This window comes from Oxyura jamaicensis, chromosome Z, assembly GCF_011077185.1.
Source record: "Oxyura jamaicensis isolate SHBP4307 breed ruddy duck chromosome Z, BPBGC_Ojam_1.0, whole genome shotgun sequence".
NCBI lineage: Eukaryota > Metazoa > Chordata > Aves > Anseriformes > Anatidae > Oxyura > Oxyura jamaicensis.
Window position 1 is genome coordinate 43279725 of NC_048926.1, and position 25597 is coordinate 43305321.

General features: G+C 41.0%; 1 protein-coding gene across 7 annotated transcripts in view; it reads left to right on the forward strand.

Moving 5' to 3' along the window:
- Positions 1–4804: 4804 nt before the first annotated feature.
- NTRK2 (neurotrophic receptor tyrosine kinase 2) overlaps positions 4805–25597 on the forward strand; it is a 209245-nt gene continuing 188452 nt past the window's right edge. Inside the window, exons 1-3 of one of the 7 annotated variants that reach the window (XM_035310587.1) lie at positions 4805–5613; positions 22860–22934; positions 23181–23252. In XM_035310587.1, the coding sequence (XP_035166478.1) occupies positions 5393–5613; positions 22860–22934; positions 23181–23252 (368 nt within the window). In that variant the 5' untranslated portion in view covers positions 4805–5392. The remainder of the gene's footprint in view (positions 5614–22859; positions 22935–23180; positions 23253–25597) is intronic. The other 6 variants (XM_035310586.1, XM_035310589.1, XM_035310590.1 and 3 more) reach the window with 6 other exon arrangements.

Sequence of the window (25597 nt, forward strand, 5' to 3'; positions counted from 1 at the left end):
CTAATGCTAGCTTAGTTTTGTAAATGAGGAGAATCCTTCCCTCTACCTGTGATGTGATTGCTTTGTGATGAAAAGCATGTAGTGCTACCCTTTGTAGCACACTGCAAATAATTGAACCAAGGAGTTACCAGGAGCTCTGTGATTCATACCTCTGGCCATCAGACAGAAACTGACTACAGGCCAAGAGACTGGGTTAAGTGCCTTGCTTTCATTATTAGGTCACTGGAAAGGCCACTGAAACCCCACATCTTTGTGGGGATATGAAAAGTGGCATGCTGTAGTGTGAAGAGTGCTCCTAGTAGAGTGATTGCACTTGTGAGGAGGCCCCAGCAAGCCATTTCTGGCTAGACCCAACCATTTGGCCTTCAGGCTCTCATTTAATTCCTTACTTATTATAAATATTGTAGGTACAGTTAACTTTTCCTCTTTCATCTTCCCTTCCTCACAAAACAAAATGGTGTGCTAATTTTCTTGATCACAAGGTGGCAGGATTCAGCTTCACTTTAAAGTCAATAAGCACTGATCAACTGCTTGAAGCAGAGAAGGTGAAAATGATTCCATTATTCAGGAGTGTAAAATCAGCAATGATCAAATATCTGGATAAACATGTGAACAGGTGGAATATTGGAAATAATAAAAGCTGGGCTAGGACATTTACAGACCGCCTTGTTCTTTGAGGAAGTTCTGAAGGAGCTGTGTGGAAGCTGATTCTTGTCACAGGGGTAAAGGATGTGGGAACTTTGGGAAGAGGGACAAGTACAACTCCACATGCATACTAGCCTGGCAGATGTTAAAGATTCAACCTCATATGCTTGCTCTGGGTCATGGTATGAATGTATCTCTCTGACCACAGGTTCACTTTGAATGCAAGAATTTTTTCATGTGGAAAGTTGCATTAGAATTAGCTTATTTCTCTGGAAAACAAAGGGTTTCTGATAAAATCCAGAGTTCCTATGAGCTCTCCTCTGACAGCTAGGAATCTCCAAACTATAAGCAAAATGTAAACAGCTAAGATGCAAAGCTTCTATACAGTTTTGTTGGTGGTATGTAAGACTGTCTTTATGTGTTCATGCCTTTGGATGAGAAAAGATACCCCAGTACACACACAATTCATGCCCTCACCTTTCCGCAGGCTCTGTGGTACAGTTCCTTATTCTTCCACCTAAATAACAGTACTCTCACATAGACTGAGTTTCAGCTCTTGCTTCTTCTACGAGTCTATTCTTGCACTTTTACAAATATTTACTGTAACTTCTATGCTATGATATACAAAGATATTTCATGTACACTGTATGAGTTAAGGTTTTGGGGTGATCAAGCTCAATTTCAGATAACAGTAATTTCAAGAAAATACTTTGAGTATTTCAGCATCTTCTGGTTTTGCTTCTAACATATTCAAAAAAATGTGCTCTCATAACTTGAAATGTGGTAGTTAAAAAATGGACAAAGAAATGTGTCCACAAAGAAATTGCAAGGGAACTTGTAATCTCTGCAAAGCTGTTAACTTGTTCTCACCTACCAATGGCAAATTTGACTCTGCTTCACCTGCTCTGGGGAGACGCTTTCCTCACTGCTCTAAGCAGGCTCGATTGTTCAAGATTCCAGTGTTCTCCATGGAGATCCATTTGTTATGCTTACTGTACAAAAGTTTTCATAATGTCTAACATATATCTTCTTTGCAGTAAATCAAGTCCGATAGTTTTTGTTCTGTCTCACAGACAATGAAAGAAATCATCACCTATCCCTTTGCACAGTCCTTTACATATTTCAGTAGTGTTATTGCACAGCCCTTCAGTATTTTGCACACTGAACAAAGAGAGTTCTTTCAATTCTATCTCAGTATTTTTTAGGCTTCTGACCACACACTAGCTTTGTCATATTTAAAAATCTTTGTTCTAGTTTTAACTCCTCTGGAATGATGTGTACTCTCACAGAACTACCAGAAAGCTACTTTTCTCCGGTGGCTTAGTTGCATCTCTCCTTTAAGCAATAGTTCATAGAAAGTGTTTAAGCAGTTCTTTACCACTTTCTTTGCACTATGAGAAACAGCATAGGAGAGTGGTGTTACCTTTATAAATAAAAACCTTCATGTGGAAATAAAGACACAATTTATCACATCAAATCTTTGTGCAGCTCACCTTTTTAAAATCTAAAATTAAGTCTCCAAGCATCTAGATGTGCTTAGTGAAAGGACTACTCCTTCCTCCAGTAATGCAGGCCAGCCATGGTATTTCTAGGTGGAGCACTCCCTAGCTTTCACTGTGTGTACTTTCCATCTCTATTCCAGCCCACCAACTTATTTTGATAAAATGCTAAGTTGGGAGCGGGGAATATATATTTAATGGAATTTGGTATTTTACCAATACACTTTGACATCTGGTCATTTTCAATATCAGCAATCTATGCTGGTAAGTCCCAGCCCTTCTATGAAAGGATTACCACACAACCCAGCAATACTCTTGTGGAAATCCAAACCAACACCTTCTATAGCAGGTGATAAGATTGTTTTCTGGTATGTGCTATAGTATCATTCAATATTTAGCTGCTGCTTTATAAGTTCGAGGTCTTACCTACAGAACTTCACTCTTCCAACATTATTGAATGACATAATGAGCCAGTTTGATCAAAATGAATGGTTTTATCTGAAACTTTGAGAACTTTTCAATTTCCTAGAATCTTAGAAAACAGACTTGAAATGTCTGTGAAGTAATAAGGTCTAATATGTGATTAGACAAACATAGGCATATTGTCATAAAATCGTCAGAGTATTATAATAAGTATTTACTGTCTTTAAGAGATGATGTCTTTGGATTCATCCAGAAGAGATGGGGAAATAGGCATATTTTTTGAAGTTGTAAACAGATTTGTGTGAACACTAATTTAGGTTTTGCAGCCACTTTCAAAAAGATTTGGAAACTTTACTTCTGTCCTTCATTAGAGACTTTTCCCAAGCTTTTGTGAAAATGGAATAATATTGCCATTTGTGCCGTTAATCTTTCTGCTCTCTTTTCCTCTTAAGCATTTTCCTCCAACTCCTTTAAAAATTCCATTCTACTGGGATTGTACCTGGAAAATTGTCCCTTGAAATGATCATCTTACTTCTATAAATGTTTCTCGTTAGGAAAAAAAAAAAAAAAAAAAAGGAGACATTAAATTAATGCCTTTTTCTCTTTTTTTCTGTTGTGTTACTTGTAGACAAAATGTCTTGTACTTGAGTAATATCTTTTATGGTCTTTTCATGTTCTTATGCTGCATTATCTGTCTTTCTTATTGCCTGGGACGCTCTTCATCTTCCTCATGTTTTGTTTAGAAATGACAGAACGCTGGACTTGGCAAGGAAGAGATATATTCCAAATAGGATACAAGTATTTATATAATAATCCAACATACATTTCTAATAAATTTGTCCTAAATATGGTAACATGATTGACAATATTTTCATTTATGTTTCTTTAGCTAATTTTCACTCATTACCCTACAGAGAGGCATGAATCAGAGTTACGGCTAGGTATGGCTATAACTTTGTTAGCAAGATGCTCTTTAAGAGCAAAATCAACCCTGCCTGTGACTATGAATGCAAGGCCTATGAATGTACCCTGTAAGAATTGGATTTTTCTGTAGCCTGAGAAATGCAAAAAGAACAGAGTGTTCATTCAATTAATAAGTGCCATATCAAATTGATTCCTGAGCACTTTCTAAACAGCATATTGACTACTTGTTCTGTACCTTTGTAACAAAAATTCAGTAGCCATTCTTTCTTGAATTCAGTGGCGGAGCTCTGAATTACTCATTCTGAAATACCAAGCTCAGGTAGTTTGATCAGAACAGGCCATCACCACCTTTGAATGTAATGGTATAGAGGCAAGTGAGCACTCTGCCAACACGAAGCAAGGTCTGCCTGTTATTTATCAGGACAGGAGGAACACCGCTTCAGACATGAAAAGAACGACATCGTTGTCATTTGGCCAAATTTCTCCCATCACTCACTCTGTAAACCTGTGGTGCACACACGTTGGTGCACACCAACCCTCGGCTCCGAGAGTCGGCCTCCCCAGCCGCCCCGAGGCGGGGGGCACCCCGATGGGCTGCGGGGGGCTACCGCCTGCGTCAGGGCTCTGACCTTATTCAGCCGTACCCGTGTGCGGGGGGACCGCGGTGCGGGCTGGCGGCCCCGGGGCGCTGCACGGCGGCGGCGGGACGCGCGGTGGCGCCTGCGGAGCGCGCAGCGCCGGGCACTGCGGCGGGCTGCGGGGCACCGAAACCGCTGCGCAAAACCCGCAGCCACGGGAAAGAGAGCGCAAAAACGGCCCTCCAGACTGCTGAGATGCTGCGGGATGGACCAGGCGGTCCGGGCAAACAGCGGGGTGTCAGGGGGACGCTCGTCCGCAGCCTCGCGGGGGTCTTGGAAAGGCCCCTTTTATCGCCCCACTGAGAGGGGTGCCGTAGACCCCCGCCCTGGAGGGGATGCCCGGTGCCCCTCGGCGAGGTGTCCCCGTCCTGGGGCGCAAGGGGGCCGCGGAGCGGAGCCCCGACGGCGCCTGGCGGAGCGGGGAGCCCGCACCGACGGCGGGGCGCTCCCCACCCGCGGGGATGTGTGTGCGTGTGCGCGAGTGTCCGTGTGCGTGTGTACGCGTGTGCGAGTCTGTGTTTATGTGCCTGCGTGAGTGAAGGCTCAGGCGCAGACTGCCTATTGGTATCTAATCTTCGGCACCCTCCCTTCTCTCTCCTCTCCTCCCCCCTCCTCCCTCCCTTGTCGCTTTTGTCTTTTTTTTTTTTTTTTTTTTTTGGATTTCTCATTTTGTGGAGTTTCTGCCCCTCTCTGCGTCAGCCCCACGTCACTTTGCCGGCAGCTCCCCGGCTTGGGCTGGAGCAGGAGCCGGGGCTGCTTTATTATCAGCTGGAGGGAGGAGGAGACGGTGCGTAAAGAGGCGAGCACGGCGCCCCGAGCCCCGCCGCCACCGCCGCGGGCTGCGCCCTCCCTCCCCGCCCTCCCTCCCTCTTTTTCTCCCTCCCTCTCTCCTTCCCTCCCTCCCTCCCTCTCTCCATCCCTCCCGCGGGCAGCGGCCGCCCGAGCCCCCGCAGGTAGGAGCGCAGCCTCCGCCACCTGCCCCCGCCGCTCCGCGCGTTTTGCAGCATCATCGGGAGCCGCCGCGGGGGCAGGCGGCGCCGCTGCCCGCCCGCGGGGCCAGGGCAGGTGCCGAGCCGTGCCGTGCCGAGCCGTGCCGGCTCCCTCCTGAGTCCCGGCGCCCTTCGCAGCCCCCGATTGGGCACGGCGGCGGCTGCGGCTGCGGCGCGCCCATGTGAGCCCCGGCCGCGGGGTGCCGGCCCGCGGCGCGGAAAGCTGCGCACCCTCCGCAGCATCCCGAGGAGGCCGTCGGGCAGCGCTGGGGTGATGGGGGGAGGCACGGTGTCCTGGCGGCGGAGGCCGGGCCCCGGCCTGGCGAGGCTGTGGGGCTTGTGCTGCCTGGTGCTGGGCTGCTGGCGGGAGGCGCTGGGCTGCCCCGCGTCCTGCCGCTGCAGCTCCTGGCGGATCTGGTGCGCCGAGCCGGTGCCGGGCATCTCCTCCTTCCCCGTGCCGCAGCGGAGCGCCGAGGGCGACAATGTCACCGAGATGTGAGTACAGCACGGCCGGGATGGGGGGCTGCGGGCGGGGGGACGGCGGGCATCTTCCCTGCGGGGGAGCGCACTCGCTCCTTGGGCTACCGCGGGGGCCGGGAGCGTGGGAGCCCGGCCGTGATTTAGCCCAATCTCCGTGGGCTCGGCCTCACGGAGATGCCCTTGCGAGCCCTGGGGACGACCCACCCCGCCGGTCCCCGGTGCGGCTTCCCGGGAGCGCGGGGAGGGCGCGGGGGTCGCCGCCGGCCGCGGAGCATCCGCGGGGCGGGCGCTGGGCTGCAGCCTCCGGCCCCTGCCTCACCTCTGCGGCGGCAGCGGGTTTTTAATTAATCCATCGATTTCAGTTTCGCGGCCAAGGTTTATTCCTGCGGGCTTTGGTGGGTGGCTTTCACCCCCGTCTCTGGGCTCTCAGCTTTTCAATTCCCTTTTTCAATTGGAAAAAAAAAAAAAAGAAAGAAAAAAAGGGAAGGAAAAAGAGAAAGGTAGGGATGCGGCACATTCTGATGGAAGGGAAAGGTAAAGCAAACTATCTTCCCTGCCCTGGCCATAGGCATGCAAGCCTGCTTTGCCCTTCTCCATAAGGTGGCTGGAAGGAGAAAACGCTGAGCCTGCGGGGGAATGAGCATTGTGCTCTCAGAGTGTTGAAGGTTAGGAAACCCTCACTATTAGACAGGAAGGTGCAAAAAGTTTTTTTTTTTTTTTTTTTTTTTTTTTATAATTTATTTTTTCTCTTTCACACTCGTGTTTTTTCCATCCTTGTTTGACTGCATCTGATAATCGGTGAGGGAGTTGTGTAGTGATTCATGTTCAATCCTACATCCTTTAGCAGCCTTGCACTCTGTGGCATCCACATAGGTTGCCCGAGAAAAGGTGCAAAGACTGCTGCTGAGCAAAAATTTTGGATGCTGGGCATAGAGATGATGGACCTGGAGAAAAGGCCTTCTAAAGCTGTTTCGTCTGTCTTCTCCAGCCCCTGCTGTTTCTGGATTGTTATCACGACATTTCTATTGTAAAAAAATCCAGAATATTTTCCCCCAAATTCATACAGATTTCACACTGTTTCATTTCTATTTTCTTCTCCTCTTTCATCTTTCTTTAGAAACAATACTAAATTGACATGAAATATTGTGTAATATTAGGTTAAATTCTAGAACCTCTGGGCTACGTTTCTGCAGTTTGTTGTAGTCAGCTTGCTGCATTTCCCTGTGTATGCCTGGTGAAAAAGCTGGTGGCATTCATTTCTACTACTCATATATGGCCTACCTTTGGCAGATTTTTAGGACCTATGAGAATGGAACCATCTTTCTGAGTTGTTACGGCAGTTATTGTTTCAGATGTTTGTTTAATATTCTGTGGATTGCTTCATTAAAAAGAATTGCTTCAAGCTATGCATCTCTGCTCATCTTCATAGGCTTTGCTAGCCTTATTATCTAGTACTTCCAATTTGGAGGTAATGCAGTAATTTCCCCCTAGAATTTAAACCATTTAAAAGGCCAGAGGAATAAATGCATATGTAAATACGCACTCCAGCCATGATCAACTTAAAACATGTCTAGTCATTTTGGATTGGTGCTTTTCATTTTCTTTCTGCCCTATGTTTTTGTCAGCATCACTGTCTTCACAGTTCTCCTCAATTTTTACTGTATCATTCTGTGGCATTGCATGTTGTTGTGTTTGGTGTTCTAAAAATAATTTTGAGTCATGGATTTCTCAGGAGATGCTCTTGCCCATATTTAAGATGGTCTTTTCTAGCATACTTTTGACATAAAACGTGAAGGCCTTTAATTAGTTTGCAGGCATAAAATAAAAGTTGGATTGCAGTAACTGTCACATTATTTCATTGCGGGAACTTAGCAATCAGTTAGTATGTAAAGAAGCAGTTCTTCCATGGTGTGTAAAGGTCATGAAGACATGCTTTTAACACCATACATCTTGCTTTATTCTATCTAAGAAACCAGTTTAAGAGGCTGAAGCTTTGCATTTTACTTAGGAAGCTTCAGGCCTGATTTTTCTGCTCTGTAGATCCAGGAACACAATTCTGTTGGTCTCTGGTGGAATTATTCTAGGCATAAATGAGAGTGAGAAGAGCATAAGACACTTAATTTCTAGTAATTTGTTCCCTTGTATTTCCTGCATGCCTGTTGAGACCAATCCTTCATTTATTGCCTATGCCCTCCTCTTGACTGGAGAGGATCCTGTTCCTAGGCAAAACATCCACCTACTCTGAGGGCACATGAGCTGAGTAAAGATCCTCACCTGGGCTGTGTGTGGTGGGATTTCTGTGGTAGCTGAAGGGCCAGGGTAGGCATGCAGCAGCCGTGGTTGTTGGCTGCAGGCCGGGTGGATGGCACCGAGCAGGCAGGATGTGAGTGGGCAGCAGGGGTTTCCCCTTGGCTCTGAGAGGTGGGAGAGAGCCGGCATGATGGTGGGAAAAACAAACAGACCTGCAGTCCCATGCATCGGGCAGCCTCCACCGCCTGGTGCATGGGAGCTTCCACAGTATTTTGGCCCACAGCGTAAATGGTGCTTTAGAACTTAATAAGTTCTCTCTTCCCAGTCCAGCTATTACTTTATTTCTGGTTGGATCTGCACCCAAATCTATAGAAATCAACAGGAAGACTTCCAGAGCATTCCTGCATTAGCCCTGTGAGGCCCAGCTGCTGAAACTTGGTGTGGGAGGGCATAGGAGTAATTCTGCCTGGTGCTTTTCTTAGTCATCTTCCTCACTCTTTCCCTTCCTTGTTATTTTGCACAGTTTTCTCATTCTGATGAATAAAAGGCAGATTAAAAAAAATCCCTGTCTCTGGTGAGATTTTAGATTTGTCCAGTTGGTTAGGGTGCTGACATGGGCTGGCCTTGATCTGGAATGCATATGCCAGTGTTAAAATCGCTTATCGTAACAGAGCTCAATTGTAATAATTGTTTGGTACTAGTGATGCTATTAGAGATAAATGGAACTCCACGGCAAGGCCCTGCATTAAAGTCACAGTTATCAGTCATTGAGGCTTACACTAAGAGCTAAGGAGCAAGACTGGTGAGAGCAAAATGAGTACATAAGCATTGTTAAATCCAGGCACTATGGCAAATAAGTAGTTCTTAGTGAGATCACTTGAGCAAGAATATTAATAGGATAGTAAATGAGTCACTTCAAAAATGTTCAGGACTTTCTTGTAAAAGGACTGGTATAACACTTTCTCATTGCGTAAAATGTATTGTTAGTATATCTTTGTGTCTATAACACTTCATAGACCTTGATTTCAAAGTGTCTTCTTGCACTGTTAATATATTCCTGGCATAGTTTTTCAGTTCTGGTATCAAGTCATTAGTACGTTGACTTATATTTATTCAGGTGAAGGGGGTTTGAAATTAATGAGTGTATTTCAGGAAGAACTGCTTGCCAACAAATAGGTGACTTAGCTCTTGCCTAGTAAAAGAGAGAGGTGATTGTGTATTGCGTACGTTTCAAAACCACAAAGTAAATTACTAATGCAGTACATAAAGCACTCTAGAATTGTTAATAAATAAGACAGGATAAGTAATTTATAGAGTAAATTATTTAACAAGTCATGTGAGCTTGCACTAAAAAAAAGGCATGTTGAAATTCATATGAAGATCAGTTCTGTTGGTATTTTGGGTCTCTTTCATTTTAGATTTCTAGGCCGTTGTAGTTTAAATATAGTGTAAAACTATCTTCAAGGCTTCTCAACCCCCAGCCCTTCTTCTTCAAAGGAACTTTAGACGCTGCAGCATTACATGGCTTGGCTGGTTTGCAAAGCTATTTCTGGTGACTTGGAATTATATAGTAAAATACAAGGCATGAGGCTACAAATTATTAAAGGAGGTAGGGGCAATGGTGATAATTTTAAGAATTTGTCTTTTTTTTTTTTTTTTTTTTTTTTAATATTCTTTTAAGGATCTAGGATGTAGGTTAAGGTGGGTTGAAAGTAAGCATTAGATTTTTTTTTTTTATTTTTTATTTTTATATTTCCATGCTTTAAGAATACTTCAGACATCACAAAACAAAGGATTTTGTATACGCTGGATGTTTTTGCTCCCGGTGATCTTCATCATGCCTTGTTTTAGTCCTTGTCCTTCCAGTTAGTAAGGACTGATGGGCTCCTCGGGGGCTGACAGGGACTGTCTCTGGCAGGTTGGGGTGAACCAGCTTTTCCTGGAGGAACACAGCATCCTTCAGGCAGTACTCAGCATTGTGTAGGAGTGGGCTGGCAAAACACTGCCTCTTGTTCTATGTCTTTGGTCACTTGAGTTTTAAGAGAGGGTTGGGATTTATATATGAAAATGAAGGCCATTTGTAAGAATTCGAAGCTTTGGTGTTGGATATGTCGTTTTCAAGAAACTTGTGCTTCCTTCCCTACTAACAAGAAAACAGAGGGTTAGGAAGTCCACCCTCTGATATCTTTAGGATGACATTTTCTGGATTTCTCTCTCTCTCTCTTTTTTTTTTTTTTTTTAATTCCAAAAGTGTAAGGGAGAAGGCAGCTTAGCAAGATTCTAGATCTCAAATCCTGGTAAAATAAAAACTTTTACATAACTAAACAGGAGCCTTATTTCTCCATTTTGTTTTTTGCTTTCAAGTAAGAGGAAAAATAATCTGTTCTTTTTGTATTGCGTTTCCCGCTTTCCCGTTTGTCATCTCTCACTGCAGCAATGTCTAACAACATGTCAGTGAAGGTGGCTAGCAGAATATCCTTGCCCAAGACGGATGAGCATAGCCAGTAATGACGAGTAATAAATGATGAAAAATCAAGCAGAGAGCTCTAGAAACCCTAAAAACACTCTCAATGCTTATTGATGTTAAATGTATATTTAGCTTGTTATGCCTGAGAAGCCTCTCTTTGAAAATTGTCCTTAAAAAAGTGGAGTACTGATTGTATTAATTCATCATTTATGTGCATTTCAAATGGAGAAATAAATTTGTAGAGGTTTGAAAGCCATATGCCCGTACTGCTCTGTTACTGCAGGCTGTGTTTGCTAAGATCTTTTTAAACAAATGTATGTAGGCATAGGGCTGCTATTGAAATCAAATGTATTGGGCATACACCTTAATTCAATTTTTGATTGTGAGCCTGTATTTTCAGAAACCACATAAAGCAAACCAAGCTTAAACCCCACTGAAATATGTATACACAGATATTGTTTCTTATATAGCTACTATTAACATAACATTGAAGAACCATAATGCACTTACGGGAAAGGAGCCATGCCATGGAAATTCTATTGTGAATATGCAATTTTTAAAATTTTTCCTGGAAGAAAATGACCTGCATTGAATGCTGATTATTGACAGAAGTTATAGGTAAAACTGCTAAATATATTTCATAGCAATTCAGCTGTTCTTGTTTCTGGTATGGGTTGTCATTGGTAGGATACGTTCTTGAAGATCAGGTTTCAGGTCAATATTTTTGGTTCCTAGTCAAGGCCTCAAGAAATGAGATTTTTTGTAGAACTAAGATAAAGTAGAGCAAGACAGGCCCAAGGCCCAGGGCATTTTTAGAGGCATTTTAAAAGATCGTAGTCTTTGAACTGTGCGACTTGAACCAGCCTTTTGCTAAGCCTCCTTATCATGATCCAGCAAGGTCTTTTCACTTGATGCCTTTTATTTTAGGAGAAAACTGAGGCTTGCATTCTGAACTTGTTAATGTCAATGGCAAAACTTGACAGAGTTGGCATTTCACCAATGCAAAGTAATTTAGAGGACATAACTAAGACATGAAAAAAAAAAAAAAAAAAAAAAAAAAAAACAGTTCAAACATTTTCCTGCCTGATTTACTTTTGGAAGACAAGTGGCCTCTTACTCCATTGCTTGATGTATGCTTATCTGGGACTTTTCCTACTGTGTAAAGACTAAATACGTTGAGTCAACAGGAAGCTGAGAATCAGTATTTTAGATACTTTCTTTTCAAAATTGTACTAATTCCATATTGAACTGAACCTGCACAGTACTTCCCCATGCAAAAGAGTGACAGCTACAGTCGATACAAAAGCTTATACCGGATCCACAGAGAATACATGGTCCACTATATACATCTGCCTGATGTTTAAATAAAAGAAGGACAATGCATTTATCAAAGTTAGCCCATTGCTGAAACATTAAAACAGTGAAATGGTGACATATATGGGCATCCTGTGGAAGAGTCCCATGATGGAGCTCTATTTGGGGCCAGAAGCGTTATCTGTTTTACCTTGTGGTTTGACTGTTGGGACAAAAGAAATCTCCCTGTTTTAGATTTAAATGATTTTATTTTTACCTTTTTTGTCTCTGAACCATACATATAAAAATAATTAGGGCCATATTCAGCAGACACTCTGTGAAATGCATATTACACAATCGGATGCTGTATCCCACATGAAGCGTGCATAGGACGTGACTTTTTCCATTCTTTTGCAACAACTGTCTGATTTTCTAAATGCCAGACGGCACAGTGAGCATGTGCGGATAAATCAAGTGTGCATACTGGGCATGTCAGACTTATGGGCATGCACTGGGAGACTTCACAGCATGTGCTGCAAGTGTCACGCGCTGGACTTGCTCAGCATGTCTGGGACTGTCCCAGGCCTCAGCATTTAAAATCTGGCAACTCCTTGCAGACTGTGCAGCAAAGGCACTTAAAGCAGATGGCTTCTCTCCTGCCAGCAGTGGAGAGCCCGCTTTTTCCAGGAAGTGATTCAGGAGGCTAAATTAGATTCCTACTGCGAATTACCTGATGGAGGCCCCCCCTTCCACTCTCAGTAAGAAAACCTGGGGGACTTAGTTCAGTGAGGTGAGCAGAAATGCAAGAGCTTTCCTCCAGTGAGCAGCATCAAGCTGTGGAGTGAGTTATTTGTGCGGTCCAAGCAAACCTCTTCAGTAGAACTTGTTGAGGCTGTCTCGACTTGAAGCAGAGCATTGATCAGAAGGGTCTTGTACATCAGCATCACAACTACTGCCCTGTGTGGCGTACAGACGTGGATTTGCCTTGATTCTTCCTGTCTGAGTTGCCTTACTTGGCGTGGAGTGTTTAAATGTACTTCTGAGCCAGAAAGCAGGACAGCCTGTTTAACTAAGCGACCATGATGCTCATTTGTGCAGTGAGATGTCTGGGTCCTGCTCTCCTGAGTGTTCAGCGATGGCAGAAATGACAGCTGCATGAACAGGTAGGGTTGAGGCAGCCCTCTCTCAGAGTGCTTTATGGTGCTTTATGGTGTCTTCTGAGAGACTGGGATCACATTCCCTCAGGAAGAGGTAAGAATTGAACCTGGTACTCTTGGACCATGGTGAACAGCTGTATTCAGCATTTCTCACAAACCTGCTGTCTTCTACCTCACACAGAGAGGCTTTTATTTTTATTTTTAAACCAGTGGAACCTACTTGGTGAATATGGGTCTTGGAGTTTTGGAAGGTGAGATTCCATTTTATTTTGGATAGGCAGGTGAACAGGCTATTGCTTATTCATCTCCTATTTCTCCCTCCAGACTTGCATCTCCCTAATTTCTAAAAACTGTTTTTGGAACTCATTATGCATACTATGATCTTCACCTGATAAACACACGTACAATACTCTCTTGCTGGAGCTGTTCTGTTGACTTCAGTGGGAGTAAGTAGTGTACTTAGGCTTATGCTGAAGTATTTTACAGTTTAAAGTGGAAGGAATTTAAGTACCTCTTTAATATTGTGTATTGCATACATACTGACACATGTATACACAACTTCAAACTTTTCAGGTCAGATGCAAATAGATTTACAAACATTTTGATTTGGCACAAATCTCAAATCTGCATTTTTTTTTTTTTTTTTTTTTTTTTTCCAGCTGTAGACATCACTGCAGGTCCTCTGGACCACCTTTATGGTCAGTAGCTGTCTTGTTGCCTGGAGCTTCTGTCATCTAGGGGATGTGGACCTAGGTGTCACAGCTGCAGAAACAGCTACCAGCTACCACTTGTCTTGGAGTTGGGAGTGGGTGGAAGAAAGTTATGTTGATCTTCCCTGCCCTAAACATTTTTCCCAACCCTCCATGGCATTCCTGTTTGCATGGAGATTGTTCCTTCTGCTTTCTTGGTCTGGTTGTATGAACAGTTTTTGCCTGCTGTAGAGCACTTTTGGATCTTCATATGACTTTTAATGGACAATTTACCATAAAGCAGTTTTGCTCTTCACAGTGGGTATCTGAATTGAAAGGCTTAGGAGATGAGAGACCTACAGAATTGGAGATATCATTGAAATATCTGCCCGATGTTGTGTTATAGCACTCCATACATCCTGGGGATTGGTTAAGTTGCAAAAGGTATATAAACTGAAGGAGTGCTGAAAGGTGGGTGCAGCAGTGTTGTTTCATTTACAAGAGCCACGAGGATAAACAGCTTGGCAAATGATAAAAACATTACTATTAAGCAGTGGCAGGGGCAGAAGCTGTGAAGGTAAATGAAGAATGCTGTGAAGTTAGTGGTGGAGAAGGAGAAGGTGAGTTTGTAGAAATGGTGAAATAGTTTGAAGACCGCTATAACAAAAACAAACAAACAAACAACAACAGCAACAAAAAAACAACCAAACAAAAAATCACCTTCTGAAAGAGGTATATGCAGGGTGAGAGTATAGTTTGAAGGGAAAATAGTAGAGAAGCTGGTCAAAGACTAGAAATGATATTAAAATTGAAAATTGTCACTTAAAAAAGAGTAGATTTTCCTAAAGCATAACAATAAAGATGTCCATGAACACATTTTAAGTCAAATTGATCTCACTTTTGAAAAGGCAATATGTATATGTCAAGCAGCAGAATGAAGAGAAATACAAATAGAAACCTGAAGGAAAGGCACCAAACATGGGTCTGTTTGTACCGTTGCATGGGAGGATTTCCCCCTAATCATATTGGCAAAGTACATGAACAAGGAAGGTTATGGAAAAAGTGACAGCAATGTGCTAGTCAGCATGAGTATTAGAAATACTTTGGATACTGACAAATGCTCAGAAAGTTTAAAAACACATAATTATGCTAATATATTCAGTGCAAGTAAGAAACTACTTACATTAAGCGAAGAACAGGATTCCTCAAGTGAAGAGAAACTGGTGTTTTTAGGAATGCTAATGGAAGAAGCTATAAATTCAGTAGATTGGCCAATTAAGCAAAGAGAAATGAACAGGACAGAGAGCAGAATTAAAATAAATGTGATAACAGAAAGAGAAATAGGAAACCATAAATGTGGAATAGCAAAGAGTGCCCCTGGAAGATTGTGGCAGAGAAATAATTTGAATGCTGTTGAAATGTTCTCTGTGAAATGCATTGGCTAAATACAAACAGTAAGACTGATGTTGACATACAGAAGGTGGCAACCTGTTTTGAGCCTAGAAGAGGGAGGTAAACATCAAGTAAGTTGGTATAATTGAAAGTCAGAAAGACAACCTGTATCCCTTTTGAAAGTGAAAAGGTGTTGCAGAGAAAAAGGATAGAGATTATAACCATATGTAGATTCTTAAAATTTAAAATCAGAGCAAGGACATTTTTTTTTTGGGGGGGGGGGGGAGCTTATGGAAAGGGGAATATTGTTTGAGATGTCAGGAGTCAAATTATTCAGCAAATTTAAAGCATTAACAGGATACAGGTGGATTTTCCTGAATAGATGGCTTCAAGTTCTGTAGTTTCACTTCATCATTTGGAAGTACTACCTTTTGATCTGTATTTGGTGCGAGATGTATTGCACACAATGGTACAATGGAAAACATACCGGGTATGGTCATATGTCTTGATGATCCAGTGAATAACAGAAAAGATTGAACAGAATATTTCAAGATCCAGTACTATAAAATTGAATAAAGCCAAGTGTCAAACAGTCCTCCCACATAATATATGTGGGAGGACGACTGACCTCAGAGGGAATTTCAGAGGGACTTTCTTATGTTGAATTAAAAAGACTTGGGGAATATTGAACACGTCAAAACTTGAAGACAGGAAAAGGACCTGAACTGTTGTGAAGCAGACTGATTTATGTCAACAAGTACTTATCTAACAGAAAGATGTGCAACTTATTTAAGACATCCCTCCACAAAGTCACTGTCTGAGATTGGATGCCTGGGAAGAAAAGAATTCAAAGGTTTTGACATCAACAAAAATGCTTTAATGTTTTCATTCACTGAGAGAACTAAGAAGACACATCTAAAGGACGGTTAGGAGCAATCTTACTGTGCTGTTACGGAATGATGTTTTTCCATTTTCATTTTGCATCCAGGCCAGTAACAGCTACAGAGTTAGTGTGTACAAGTGCTGAAAAAGAGAGCAATTGTGTTACTATTCTTTGAAAAGTCACTACAGTAGGTGAATTTGTGGGAAAAAGAATTGTCACATATATTTGTTTGCATTTATATGTTCCTTCAAGATGCTTTTTCTTACTATCAAGTTAAAAAAGAAGAAAAAAAGCTTGTTGACTCTTATGTGTGTTCTCTTTAGAGAGCTAATAAATAACCACATTCACTATTCTTCTACTGTATGTTTATATAATGTGTTATTTTTAGTGTACATGTTATAAAGGACCTGCATAGCAGTTTAAGCCTCTTCTTGACACTCTGCAGAGACGATTTCTTGTGCAGTAGGTAAAATGTACTTTGTAGATAAGTATAAAGTCAGTGATTAAGATACATTTTTTGATTTAATAGCTTATTGTCTGTACAGCTTGATACTTCTTTCTGAGTATATCAACAAATACCAGCATTTACAAAACATCTTTGCTGAGGATAAGATAGACTGTAGCTGTCAACTGACCTTGAGAAATGTCAAAAATGGATGCCTTGGTGAAATATCAACTGTATGAACTTCATGGAGCTCAGCGGGGAGGACAGGTCTCTGAATAGTGATCCTGATGGAGAAAATAGTTAAATAAGCTCTGCATACATTTTGGGGAAAGTAGTTCTGAATGTGGAGCTTGTCAAGGGCATGAATCTTAAATCTGGATAGCTGCATGAAGTGTCTTGAGAGTTGGCTAGATTTGGTAGTGTTCTATTTGAAGTGAAGAAAACAAACACCTTGAAGCCAAACCAGAGACATAAGTAAGCCCAAGGGTGCATTATGTTTCATTTTCCTTGCCTCTAAATATAGTATCTGTTTCTTTAAACTCTGCATTGCAGACATATTCATTTATTTTTACTTTTGCCTTCATGTTTGCATTCTGTAAAGACCGAACTAAGGCTGGCTGGTAAACTGTGGGGTTTCCACTTCCCAAGCAGTTGTAGTCATAAGCAAGAGTATGGATCCGCCCCTGCAGCACCAGAACCAGACTGAGATTACCACCGTATTCTTCCTTTCTCCTACTTTTAAGTTGGTGAAATGGCACAAATTTTTCAGGATGTCAGGGTTGGAGAAGCAACTCCCAATGGCAACTGCTTGCTACTTATTGGATACTACTGATGGGATAATCATAGTATTTTGACATGGAGCAAATGTCTTGAGTCCCGCTGTCTCCTGGCAGGTGGTGCAGCCACATGTCAAGAACAAGGAATTCTTGAAGCTAACTGTTCTCACTGACCTTTGCCATGAGACATCTAGTTCTGATAGCTCCAAACAGTGTGTATATATCTGAATGTGGGATATATAGAGTGAAGAATTTGTGTCTATGCCTCTCAAAAAATGTGTGTTCCAGCAACTGCCAAGGAAGATCCCAGAGTTAATTCTGTCAGTTTTAGAGTGCCTGTGTTAGCATGTGGAGAACTACCTTCTTTAGGGCTACTAAGATGGTGAAGGTCCTAGACGGGAAGACATTTGAGGAGCATCTGAGGTCCCTTGTTTTGCTCAGCCCAGAGCAGAGCAGGCTGAGGGGAGGCCTCATGGCAGTCTGCAGCTTCCTCATGAAGGGAGCGGAGGGGCAGGTGCTGAGCTCTGCTCTCTGGGGACAGCGACAGGACCCGAGGGAACGGCATGGAGCTGGGACTGGGGAGGGTCAGGCTGGGGGTTAGGGAACGGTTCCACCACAGAGAGGGTGGTCAGGCACCCCAGGCTCCCCAGGGCAGTGGTCATAGCACCAAGCCTGCCAGAGTTTAAGAAGCATTTGGACTGTGCTCAGTCATATAGTCTGTATATTTGGGTAGACCTGTGTTTCACCAGGAGTGGGACTTGATGATCCTTATTAGTCCTTTCAAACTTGGGATATTCTATGATTTAGTCTTCTCTGGCTAATGGTCAACTACTCTAGATGAGAGGAAAAATTACCCTAAAGGATGACTTCAGGAGCCTGGGATAATCACAATTGATTTTCCATTCTTTGTGGTGTACAGAGTGATTCACAGTAAAAAACAAACAAACAAACAAACAAACAAACAAAAAAAGAAACAGTACTTGCTCACAGTTTGTCAGGAGACACCAAAGAGGCAAGGAGTCGAGCACCAGTTTGTACAACTGCTGAATTCTGGGTAAGTCCGTGGTGGACTAATAGGATGCTGTGCCTCTTTCCTGAGTTAGGACACACTTTTTCAGCTGTCAAAGTTCTGTTTCTTGACATTGGCCTAATGAAATCTGGCACGGATGATACCAGATGAGGACAGCAATACAGAAAAAATAATTGCAATAAGATTGAGCCTGTATATCTTTAGAGAAGTTTCTTCTTGTAGGTGTCTATATTACACTCATTGCATGCAGTTAGTTTCCCTCCTAGGGGAAGTGTGGTCCTACATATAAAGATTTCTTGCTTGAGTAGAGATTATGTCATTTGTCCCTACATCTGTCTGAAACCTGGCATTCCTGATATGCAGCTTTGTATAGCTCTATGCTTCATTTTCAAACTATGTGAGTTCACACCCCTCGAGCATTATTTTAAGTTTGGTTTCAGAGGGGCTGCAAGTGAAACCTATTTGAATCTGCCAAGTTTCATCAAGTATTTTGTCAAGTTTACAAAATTTTGCATGATTTTGATGCATAACCATAAATCAGCCCAGGTGTGCCGAAAATGTCTGTAAGTTTTAGCTTGCCTTTTGATGAACTTGGTTTGACATTTGATTTTGTAAGAAAATACAGTGCTAGGGAACTTCAGTGTTTAATTGTGGATGTTACATACAGCTCTCACAGTAGTGTAGACTAGGGACATACGTGACCTGTCATTAAATGGTAATTCATCTACTGGCAGTTGAATGTCTGGAGAGTGCTGACTTCTCCCTAAAGATTTAGTGAAAAAATAACTTAAGAGTATAAAGTTTTCCCAAAGTTCAGAAACATTTCATTTCACTAGGGAATGTTTATTAATTAATTTTTTTTTTTTTTTTTTTTTTTCCCCAGCTGTATGAACCAGGGGCAAACACATAATTGATTTATTTTTTAGTGTTAAGAAAATATGTTTCCCATAAAGGGCGCTTTCTGGCAACAGAAATACTTCTGGAGCTGAATTACAATGTTTGCTTGCATCTATGTTGTCAAGACTAGGGTGCAGTAAATTTTTCCAGCATAAATTTGTAGCTCCAAATGAAGTAGTGCATGTTAATGTACATTAGTACATTAGTAAAGAGGAAATAGGGTAAATTAGATAAGATAGAGACACAGAATTTTGCTGACTTTTTTTTTTTTTTTTTCTTTAGGTTAAAGAAAAATGTTTTGAAATACATTTGAAAGTTAGAGTGAGATAGTTTTCTTGAGCTGTTAAAGCACAAAAAAAGCTCAATGGTTCTAAAGTGCAGAATATGCTTTTTCTTTATGCTCTCATAGTTTAGTGGGGTTGCTTTCCTGGCTTTGTACAAACTTAATCTACAGTCTTTCACATATGTTAGGAGCAGAAAAGAAAACCACCCTCTTAAAAAAAAAATATGGAAGAGTTAACTCTTTCACAATGAGATTTTAAATTATCCTTTCAATAATGTTACAGAAACCATGAAGCATGAGTGCGTGGCATTGTTCAATAGCTGTTGAAGTATGCTGAGATGAACATGTTATTATAGGTTGCAGTGTGCAGTCAGTAGGTGTATGATTCTGAATGCCTTTATTAGAATTAATCATTAGTTTACAAAGAGGAGATGAAATTGAAGGTCTAAAAACAAATACTGTTTACTGATGACTCACTGAAGGAGAGACAGAATGCTATAGCATAATCAAGTGAATAGTATTGTAGACAGCTGAGGGTTTGGTTTGAGGTAGTAATTGCTATTTGTGAGCTGCTGTGTGTGATCTGATTGGGTGTTATCCAGCCAGGTTTTGGCGGTGCTACACTTTGCTGTGGTGCACAGGGGAAGCTTCCAAGCCCTTCATGTGACTTCAGCCAGCCATGAGTCAGGATGTTTTTCTTCTGTGCTACGATAAAACCTTCAGTTAAAGAATAGGGTGGATGTTCTTAAGGGCAGGCAGGCAAATTACATTTCTCAGTATCGCCCACTGCAAGTCAGAGCTTTTAGATTATTAATGTTTGATGATAAGTAACATCAAGGTAGAGTAGTTGTGAAGAAGATAAAAATAGAATTCAGTTAGGGAAGAGGTTTTATTTCAAATCTGCCTCTAAATTAAACAGAAGAACATCTTCCCCTGAAAGTGTAGAGCTAGTCACTGTACTTTTTTCTTACTGCTATGAAATAGCTGCAAAGGCTTAACTTAAAACAGTATTAAGCAAGTAAGGAAGCACAAGAGAACCTGCTCATAGTGAATTACATCTGTCCATTCTTTCTGCAAGGATTTTCAACTGTGTGAAATATTCTTTACTGTCATATTCTGGATTGAGAGCATTTTAACAAATGCAATGCATAGCAGCTATTGTTCTGAGCTAGTTACACTTAGCTGGGTGTAACTGGGTAACCCAGTGTTCTGCGTTCCTACCTGAAGTGCAGTTATTGACAGTTGATGGTTCTTTTTGGTTCTTTCAGTTAGTTACAAGGTGACATCTTAAATCATCCGCCACATTCACCATAAAGAGATTGCAACCTTCTCAGCATAAAGTATGGTTGTCCCGACCCCTCACCCCCCCCAACTTTTTTTTTTTTTTTTTTTTTTTCTTTTAAGGGACACAATAAGAGAAAGATAGTAAATACTATATATTTATTTGGCTTCTTCCTTCCAGATGTGATTTTTTTTTATTTTTATTTTTTAAAGATTCTGTGATGATGCTCAGATCTTCATTAGATGTAAGCTGTGTTGGTAGCTTCATTGGCTTCAGCAGAGCTGAGCTGTTTTACACTGGCTGAGGTTTACCACAGAATGTAATACACTAATATATTTTTATGTGACACTGTAAGTTATATCAGAGTTCTGGAGCTCATTCACTGTAGTGGCAGGTTCTGGGTAAATGCTTTTATGATTAAAAATTATTATTTTTTAATTAAAATTGCAATGTCAGATTTAGATGTGTAATAACTATGTTTAAGTAATGGATCTGGGTTATGGCAGTGTATGTCAGAATTCTTCCACTGGCTTAATCTTCACGTAGTGCAACTGGTTTCTCAGTTCATTTTCTTTTACTTTTCTGAGTCCCTCTTCCCTGTCAATTTTCCCTTATTCCAGCTCATTTGTGTTTTTCCTATCTCCGTCTCATCAGGGTTCTTATCAGTTGAACACTGAAGACAGGATGAAGAAGATATCTTTGTTGACTCTTGAATAACTGCATTTTAGTGTGATAAGATCCAAGCAAGAGGGAAGATGATAATTAAACAATGAGCTGTTCTTTGGGTCAGGTTCAGATGTAGCAAGTTCATCCACATGCAGGACTCTCGGGTGGGATAGTCTTTAATAAACTACTTTGGCTGGCAAAATACAGAAATTTACCTACCAACAACAATTAAAAAATAGATTAATAAACCCTAAGAGATCAGATTGCTTTTAAAATCCAGAGGAAACACATACTAAATTCAAAGTAAGTCATTGTCTTGTGATGGCTCTTATTCTTATCCTATGAAGATCTGTAGAGCTGTCAGTGTCGTATGACACAGGGGTAGTGTGTTTTGTCCAGTGTGCTTTTCTTTTCTCAAGAGACAATGAATGCCTGTAGGGGAAAATTTTTTTTGCTTTTCCTGGCACTTGGAGAGAGTGTAGCCCAAGTCACCTTTGTAACTTGGAATTGGCCCAGTCCAACTCTTAATCTTCTGTTGGGATGTGGGCGCACAATTTCTTTTATGTACTAATTGAGATACATTATTCTTTTGTGGGAAAGCAATTCACCTTCCTTTCTAATTCACCAGAATTCTCTTTGAATATGACAAGTGCTTAGAATGAAAACAAGTTTTATTCTAGCAAAGAAAACCCCCTATTTAGGAAAACCTGTGGCTTGATTATTTCTGGATGCTTCTGAAAGTACAAGTGCTTCTCTACGTTTATGAATGGAGTTACCTATTGAAATGCATGAACTCTAGCAAGGTGATTTCTTACATCAAGCTTACTTTTCAGCCTATAATGTGTAGTTGAATTGCAGCTTCTGCTTATTTCTTCTTCCTAGACATCATGATTTGCACTGATTTTTATTTTATTTTATTTTATTTTATTTTATTTTATTTTATTTTATTTTATTTTATTTTATTTTTGCTGCAGTAGAAGTAACAGATTATATAATTCCCCGTGCAACTTTTTAATTTCCACTCCACAGAATGCCACTGGTCATTCGTAGATCTCACATGGTAATAATGCAAAGGACCAGCCTGCATGCTCACATCCTTTTGGGGCTTAGGCCCAAAGGATATTCTTTTTATGTGAGTGGATTCACAATGCTTTGTTCTACTATGATAGTTTCTCTTCTCTTAAATTCCACCTCCCTATGTACTTCCATGAAGTGCATCCTCCCTTGTCTCTGTTTTCCTATTGCTACACCTTGTAAATAGAACTCACACTGCTTTGGTGCTGAGAGAAAATCAGATTAACAAGTAATTAGGCTAACAACATGAGAGAAGGGCAGTTCACCCCAAATATAAGTGGGAGTAACTCCACTGCCACCATTAACGCTGACTCTTTTGCTGTTGTGAAATCCATGATGTAGGGAAGCAGTGTCATGGAAAACAGTAGCATGGTAATGCAGCTATTTTTTTTACTGTGCCTTCAGGGTGACTTCCTTCCTCAATGAGCAAAGCTTCATTTCCCCTGTGTAAAACTCAACTGTTTCTCCTTCAGCCCTGTCCCACAAAGTACTATTTAAATGATGGAGAAGATTTTAAGGATCACTTTTGCATTGCAGATGCTCCAGCTAGAGCTCAGTGTCAGTTGTGACAGGGGAGCAACTGTTGCCACATTTCAGGCTTCAGTGTTTGCCCCCTGAACAATCAAAGCCATGGAAGGAACCATTTTCATACTTTTCCTGTCTTGCTTTTTCAACAGTTACATTGCAAACCAGCAAAAATTAGAAAGCATCAATGACAATGAAGTTGGATTTTATGTCGGACTTAAAAATCTGTAAGTACATGGAATAAATATTTTTAAGGCTTCTTTTTCTTTATTTCTCTGACAGAAGAATGTAGAGACCCCCTCACAGAGTGGGTCTGACTTTGTATGTTACAAAGGACAATTGTGGACATTACAGTTCATCCATGTAGAGATTTCATCCACATTCTTTTTTTTTTTTTTTTTGGCCATTATTGTCATTATTCTTACCAATTTATTGTAAACAAACTGTTCTAACAGTAGTATCTAATTTTACAGGACTGTGGTGAATTCAGGCTTACGGTTTGTGTCCCGTCAGGCATTTGCGAAAAATGTCAACCTACAATACATGTGAGTAAGGAGAGCATCTACATTTTTAATCAAAAGTGCCCAACTCCTGTTATTTTTTTTTCTCTCTTTTACCGTTTCATTAATATAAAATGTTCTAACAAAACAACCTTATGTCATTAATCAACCTCAAATATGGTATGTATGGTAAAGAACTGGCAAAGCATTCGACGTATGATAAGGAACTGGTAGATCACAAGAACATAATGCGGGCTGGCAAAAAGACTGTCTAGCTCATTATCCTGTCACTAGCAATGGTCTCTGGCTGTGTCTTTTTTGGGGAGCAGCATAGCAGTGTCTCTCCCAGCTGAACTGAACTGGTGCTGAGGGCATGAGGTCCACATTATACGCATCACACTCAGAGATGTGGGTTTGACCAGTTTTAGTCTGATTCAATGGGCTGAATGTGTTTTGTGTTTTAGCAGCTGCAGTGAAGTAAGTGCATGCAAGTGTTACTTGACCAGCGTGCATGCTCAGAGACCGTGTGCTTAAGTCCTGTAAATGACGATGATCAGAAGATTCACTTCAGAAGTTCACTCATGATCTGAACAAGTACATCCAAAGCAGAACATAAGAATGAGGTTACTTTCACAGCCAGGTGCAATTTGCAGTTCAGGAATCAGAACTGGTATCTGTGCAGTTTTTCAACTGTGTTTTTCTAGTTCACTTACACTTCAGATTTAGCAAAGGCTGAATTCTTTTTTTTTTTTTTTTTTTTTTTTTTTTTTAATAAAACTACAGAGAAAAAATATCATCTAAATGATCATCTAAAAAGGACTGTAGTTCTGTTTGGTGAGACATGCACAGAGTAGTTCACTTTGCTACTTACATTTTGTGGATCTGGTCCTACAAAATGTTGAGATCATGTGTGGGATTCAGTTGCTCATGGGTAGTCTGTTTTAGCCAAATATGCAAGTGTATATTTCAGTCCATCTATCTTCATTAGATATGTTTAGCATTTACTTAAACCTTTGTTTTTGTTAGATCCTAATGAGATCAAGAAGACATAAGGCCAAGCCTCAGGCTTCCAAGATGCTTCCTTGTTATATGGAAGGACTTCTGAACTGAGCTCAGGGCTTTGTTAATAAAATGGAATCACTTTCTGCACCTGCGTTTTCCAAAGAATAGCAATTAATTTATGGAAGGAAGTGGATGTGAATATCTGTATCTGCCTAAACAGTAATTGCTGCCCTTAATGTGGAACAGTCACTAGAAGAGCATGAAACAGACCTTGCTGGCCTATGAGGCTTACATATTACTTCATAGAGTCATGAATAAAGTAAATAGCTTTTACTATAATAAGTTAGTAATATAAAGAAATATCTTCCAGGAGCAAATTTGTTTGTTTATTTGTGTGACAATTAGTCAATGAATTATGATTGTAAAAGATAAAATTCCATAAAGCCAAGTGCATGTGCACTGACTGAGGAAATATGGAATGAAAACTTACTGTCCAAGAGGTACAGCTGCAGACAAAGTTTTAGTGGCTATGCTGGGACAGAATCTCAGCCTTATGCACCAGAACAGTCTGGGATCAAAAGGAATATTTTTGTTATATTTTCCCCATTACTTTAGCTGCTAGGAAGGAATGTATCCAAATACTGTGTAGAGATTAGGATACTAAATCTACCTGTCTAGAAAGATATTACAGGAAAGAGCAGCAGAGGTCTTTGTAAAGCAAATCATTTAAGGAAACTAAGAAACAGAGTATGTTCAGTGCAATAAGAGAAGATTGTAAGGGAATATACATCTTCATATCTTTAAAAGGAGAGAGATTATGATGCACAGAGCAATCAGTTTGCTCTATGACCATGAGTGTAGGATGATAAATAATTAGTTTAATTTGCAGCAAGGGAGATGGATGTTTCAAAGACCTTCCCAGCTATGTGGGCAAGTAGGTACTGCAAAAGGTAATGGAGAAAGACTGTGAACAAGGTATCATTACAATATTTCAGACACAGGAAGAGCTTCAGGTCTTCACACAGGCAAACATGGAATTCATTTCTGTTGGTAATCACAATTTATTAGATCTGTAGTTCATGGAACTACCTGTTGGAAACAAATTAGGCTGACAGATATCTGTTAGATTGATTATATTGTGAACCAGGAACTTATTCAGTCTCATATTATATTCTGTTTTGGTGGGAAATTAGTAATGTTAGCAGACACAGGATAAGTCCAGATAAGATGGAAAATATTTAATGACTACACCACAGGATTTCTCTACCACCTGCTTTATATACATGTGACAAAGCAGTAAGTGTGCAGACATTTTTTATTGAGGCTGATCTATTATCCCTGAAAAAAAAAATAAATCATTAGTTTATTTTCTCTGGGATGTCTTGATG